This window comes from Nicotiana sylvestris, chromosome 4 (assembly GCF_000393655.2).
Source record: "Nicotiana sylvestris chromosome 4, ASM39365v2, whole genome shotgun sequence".
NCBI classification, from domain to species: domain Eukaryota; kingdom Viridiplantae; phylum Streptophyta; class Magnoliopsida; order Solanales; family Solanaceae; genus Nicotiana; species Nicotiana sylvestris.
This window is the reverse complement of record NC_091060.1, coordinates 143,830,629-143,836,184: the sequence shown is the minus strand read 5'-3', so window position 1 is coordinate 143,836,184 and position 5,556 is coordinate 143,830,629. Positions and strand designations below refer to the sequence as shown.

General features: G+C 35.0%; 1 protein-coding gene across 1 annotated transcript; it reads left to right on the top strand.

Annotated features, from left to right (window-relative positions):
- The first annotated feature begins 1,868 nt into the window (after nucleotides 1-1,868).
- On the top strand, nucleotides 1,869-4,438 carry LOC104217031 (protein DETOXIFICATION 48). Its single transcript, XM_009767185.2, has 2 exons — nucleotides 1,869-2,288; nucleotides 2,619-4,438. The coding sequence occupies exons 1-2, from the start codon at nucleotides 2,154-2,156 to the stop codon at nucleotides 4,131-4,133; spliced, it is 1,650 nt and encodes a 549-aa protein (XP_009765487.1). The 5' UTR covers nucleotides 1,869-2,153; the 3' UTR covers nucleotides 4,134-4,438.
- The last annotated feature ends 1,118 nt before the right edge of the window (nucleotides 4,439-5,556 follow it).

Genomic DNA, 5,556 nt, shown 5'->3' with positions numbered 1-5,556 from the left:
TTTGTACTGTCTCAAACATACCAAACAAAGTTCCTAGACGCTTACATTCTCATTCTCACCGCTGGCACATTTAACCATTTCCTTAGCTTTAAACACGCACAATCTCATCTTCAACATAGACCATTAGACTGATCTCATCCACTTGAAAATTTGTGTATAAGTTGCTGATTGTTGAAGATTGAAGATGATCTTTTGAAGAAGAAAATAACTTTGAAGATTGGCTGTAGTCATTTACATTACCACATTGGATAAAAGAGAAATGAATAAGTTTGCTTTTAGGTCTTAAAAAGAAGAAATGCCCATACCAAATGGCCCACCAAAAAACCGACCATAACATCAGTGATTAGACTACAAAAGGGAGATCTATATTAAATTAAAATCATATGAAAAATGTCATATAAGGAATCGTTCAGTTTTTGCTCTTCCCACCACTTGAAGAGAAGGAAAATTCCGGCCACAAGTTTTCCGGTTTCTGCATAAGACGTGTTGTCTGCATAAGGCATTATTTTTTTACAGTGGTTTAAATATTATATATTCTTGGTATAAAGTGGAAAAATAGTATATAAATTATATGTAAAGGCCAAGAAAAGATGGGACCTTCAAAACAGAATTTAGAAAACAGATGTGCACTATCAAAAAGTTGCAAGTAGCCAAAGGCTAAAACGGTGTTTTGGAGTAATGAAATCAGTTGCAGACAACATAAGTCATGCTCGATCCTCTGGTGCATCACATGGGCTGCGAGGAGAATGTAACATGCATGCAATTCTTTTGCCTTGGAACATGCCAACATTTCCTTAGCCACACTTCCTTTGTGGGAGAGCCAGGATTTAAAATTTATCAATTGGGATTTTAGTCCTTTTAAGTTATCAGATTATAAATTAATGATATGTACATATATATTCAAAGGATTTCTTAAAATGAATATATGTAACTAAAGTTACTAAGTTTGGCCGAATTTATAACCTGTATTCTAGCTAAGCCCTTGCTACCTCCTCTCTTCCAAGTTCCCCTACCCCCTACCTCAAACATATATATGTGTAATATGTATTTCCATTCCCTATATATACATCCGTATGTACATCCATAGGCATCAAGAATAAAGAAAAGTTATATGTGTTTTGTCATATCAAAACATCTAGAGCTAGAATTGAACAATTAATATTGGCGTTGTTTGTCAATGCATTCCTACCACTTGGCAAATAACAGAGATAATATTTTTATTCCCTTTCTTTTTCTTTAATTTCTTTTTCCTCTTTTGATGGGTGAGAAAGAAAAGAGGTTCTTTGGGGGAAGAAAAGGGTGGGGTTGGATAAGCGGCTAAGGACAGAAATCGAAACCTAACAAGAGTGTGTAATAAAAGCTTATCCAAGACTTAATTAAAAAAATGTGATTTAACTGGGTATAATCCCCAACAAGATTAATTGCCAATAGAGCATTGACACTTGAATAAACCATGCAGGTTTCTTCAAGCGCAACCGTTTGGACGGTGAAAAACTAATATATTCCCATTACCAAATTCTTTAATAGTTTCTAATGCATCTTTTTCTCATGGACTAAACTCTCCCTCCCTTAGGAATACTTATTACTTTTTACTTCTACTATACTAAGACAAGATGGAAAAAGCTCGCGTTCATGGCTTTATGAAATGGACAAGGCCCTACCTTTTCATTAGGTAGAATCCACACGTCCATTCCATCTCATTTAAGTAAGAAAAAGAATCAAATATAGAATTTTTTTTGTACATATAAGAGAAAAAAGAAGTAGAATGACAAGAATAAGATAGATAGCACCCCCCCCCCCTCTTCTCAATAAAACTCACTCACAAAATAGCCGCTTTTTATTGGGAAATTTTCGCACCCTCAAATATTGACACGTCTTTTTGAAGCCATTGTATAGTCCAATTCTTGCATGTATATATACTCTCATCTTGGTTTGCACCCTTACTTGCATTCAAAGCTCTAAAACAACAAAAACACATCTCACTAAATTAAAGCTCCAACAAAAGGTTTCTCTTTATATTTGTTTATTTCTCTTTCTTTTTTCTCCCACAAAAACTTATTATTATTATCAATACTATTACATCTTCAAGCTTACCATCTCTTCACAGAAAAGAAGAAAGAAAACTAGCTGCTAGATAGATAGATAAGAAAACTATGTGCAACCCAAAGACAGATTCCCCATCCTCCTTTGTCTCCACAGAAAAAGCTCATTTCGTCAACTCTCATAAACCAATGGATTTTCAAGCTGATGATGAAGAACTACTTCATAGGTGGCCAACCCCAACTGAGGTAAAAAGAACCAACACCTTTTCCCCTCCCCCAAATACCAAGGCGGAGCTACATTAGCTCATCAGTTTAATCCTCTTTATCGAAAAATTACACATAATTTTTTTAAAAAAAAATCTATGCATAAAGAAGCTTTTAGTGTATTTTTTGAATTCCCTTACTGACTGGAGTAAAGAGCTACTCCAGTCGTAACACTTTAGCATTTTTTGAATTCTCTTAGTAAAAATCTTTGCCTCCGCCCAGCACAACAACTATACTTATATATGCACGTGAAGTTTCTTTCTTGGCTATAAAACTAACTCTCTCCTTACTTTTGCTTTGGTTAAAAATCAGGCTTTTGAAGAAATCAAAGAAATAGGGAAAATTTCAGGACCAACAGCACTCACAGGGTTGGTACTATATTCAAGATCCATGATCTCAATGCTTTTTCTTGGATATCTAGGGGAACTTGAACTTGCTGGAGGCTCTCTTTCTATAGGCTTTGCTAATATCACTGGCTACTCTGTAATCTCTGGCTTGGCTATGGGAATGGAACCAATTTGTGGACAAGCTTATGGAGCAAAACAAATGAAACTTTTAGGCATAACTCTTCAAAGAACAGTACTTCTCCTTCTTTCAACTTCAATTCCTATCTCTTTCATGTGGTTAAACATGAAAAGAATCCTTTTATGGTGTGGCCAAGATGAAGATATTTCATCTATGGCCCACACTTTCATTGTCTTTGCAATTCCTGACCTTTTCTTTCTTTCTTTGCTTCATCCCCTGAGAATTTACCTAAGAACACAAAATATTACATTACCTTTAACTTATTGTTCTGCTATCTCAGTTCTTCTTCATGTCCCACTCAACTTCCTTCTCGTGCGATATTTTAATTTGGGCATCGCTGGAGTTGCTTTAGCAATGGTTTGGACAAATTTAAACCTTTTCCTTTTGCTCTGCTCATTTATTTACTTTTCGGGTGTATATAAAGATTCTTGGGTGGTTCCTAGCATGGATTGTGTACGTGGGTGGTCATCTTTATTAGGTTTAGCAATTCCCACGTGTGTATCCGTTTGTCTTGAATGGTGGTGGTATGAATTCATGATAATGTTATGTGGACTTTTGGCAAATCCTAAAGCTACCATTGCTTCTATGGGAATTCTCATTCAAACAACTTCTTTAGTATACGTCTTCCCATCTGCCTTAAGTCTTGGTGTTTCGACTAGGGTTGGGAACCAGCTCGGTGCCAACCGGCCCGCTCGAGCCCGAATTTCAATGATAGTGTCACTTTTTTGTGCTATAGGATTGGGTTTGGGAGCAATGTTGTTTACAACTTTGATGAGACATAAATGGGGTCTTTTTTTCACAAAAGATGTAGAAATTCTTAAGTTAACATCCATTGCATTGCCTATAGTAGGGCTTTGTGAGTTAGGAAATTGTCCACAAACTACAGGTTGTGGGGTTTTAAGAGGAAGTGCAAGGCCAACAATTGGAGCTAATATTAATTTGGGTTCATTTTATTTAGTTGGAATGCCAGTAGCTTTTATTCTTGGATTTATATTAAAAATGGGATTTGCTGGACTATGGCTTGGCTTGCTTGCAGCACAGGCTTCATGTGCAACTCTTATGCTTTGTGTGCTGTTCAAAACTGATTGGAAAGTTCAAGTAGAAAGATCAAAACAGCTAACACAATCTTCTTCAACTGCTGCCTCATTACCAGTGACAATGCCTTTGGATTTGGACAAGAAGAATAAGAAGAAGGCTAATAATAATCTTGATGAGATTTTGTGCACTAAAGAGGAAGATGATTTGCTGAAATCTACAGACACAGACCCTCTCATACCTTCTACTACTATTACTACTACTTAATTTATCCAGTTTATTGTGCATTGATTGGATTAACTCCATTTTCTTTTTACTTTTCCTTTTCTTTTTTGGTCCCTCCATATACCCTTTGGTGGGTTGATGTGAAAAATTGTTCGTTGGGATTTCATATACTAATTGTTAACATTTGAAAAGAGTGTATTGATCAGGATAAACCTACTAGTTATATATTCTCTTGCTGTTTTTTTTTTCTTTTTCATCATGCTCCTTGTAATAATAATATGGAATATAGAGACATAGTACATGTATCATCTTAGAAGTTTATTCCCAATTTCCTTGTTTTTCCAACTTTAATTCTCATCTAAAATAGCCCTACTCAAAAATTCCTTTAATTTCAAGATTGTGAATAAAAAGTGCATTTTAGTGTCAAAGTAGAAAATTCTCTCTATTATACATATACATCAACAGAGTAAAGATTTTTTTTACAGTACTATAATTAAGTAAATTTTAACCTGTGATAATAGGTTACTTATCGTCTTTATCAAATTACTGATTAATGCTGATTCTGTAAATAAAATTTAACTCTTGTACATGTTGGCATTGATCGAATTAAAGGGGAGAGAGAACAAAGGAAAAAGTGCTGTCGGTTGTTTGAAGGTGTGGGAGCAAGGATATATACACCTAACAAGCTTTCTAATTGTTCCATGCCATATAAGGGCACACATTGACTACCTAAAATGGAAAAGTTTAAGCATATCACCATATACTATACTATACTACATTACTTAAACATCAAACTTCAACTCAACGCAAACAAACTAGTATTATTTTCTTACTTACTTTTTCTCTTTTTTGACAGGTTTTTCGCACTTCTTTTTCTTTATATACTAAGTATACAGTCTGCTTTTTGTTTTTCTTTTGAGGGTTGAGGGTTTCTTCATTTTCTTATAGGTTGCTTTACAACGCATCCTTACTTCAAAAGTCACTCTTGCATTCGTGAGTACTACACCTTTCTTGTGTTCCTCCCTCCCCCCCCCCCCCCCTCTCTCTCTTCTTGTTTAATTTCTAGAATGTTAAGTAGGGTAAAGTAGAACAACACAACCAAGAATACTTTCCAAAATTGTGATTATCATGAGAAACTTTTTTTGACTTTTCTGATTCCATCATTCTATAATATTGTATGCTCCATCTCAATCCTTTTGACTTTTCTGCCTATTTTTTTTAAATATCATCAGAATCTTTTACAACATTTCATAATTATTCTGATCTTTTTCAAAAAGTACACCATCAATTTTAACAACAACAATAATACTAATATGTTGAGTATTATTAGTAAACAATTCTAATGATCCAGTTAATCAAGAGCAGTTTTGGCGTAACTGGTAAAATTGTTGTCATGTGACCAGGAGATCACAGGTTCGAGCCGTGGAAACAGCCTCTTGCAGAAATGCAGGGTAAAACTGCGTAC

What these genes read in the sequence shown, in the direction of transcription:
- LOC104217031 (XM_009767185.2), top strand. Translation starts at nt 2,154, where the DNA reads ATGTGCAACCCAAAGACAGATTCCCCATCCTCCTTTGTCTCCACAGAA. An exon ending in GGTGGCCAACCCCAACTGAG is followed by an intron (nt 2,289 to 2,618) that starts GTAAAAAGAACC and finishes GTTAAAAATCAG; the next exon opens with GCTTTTGAAGAAATCAAAGA.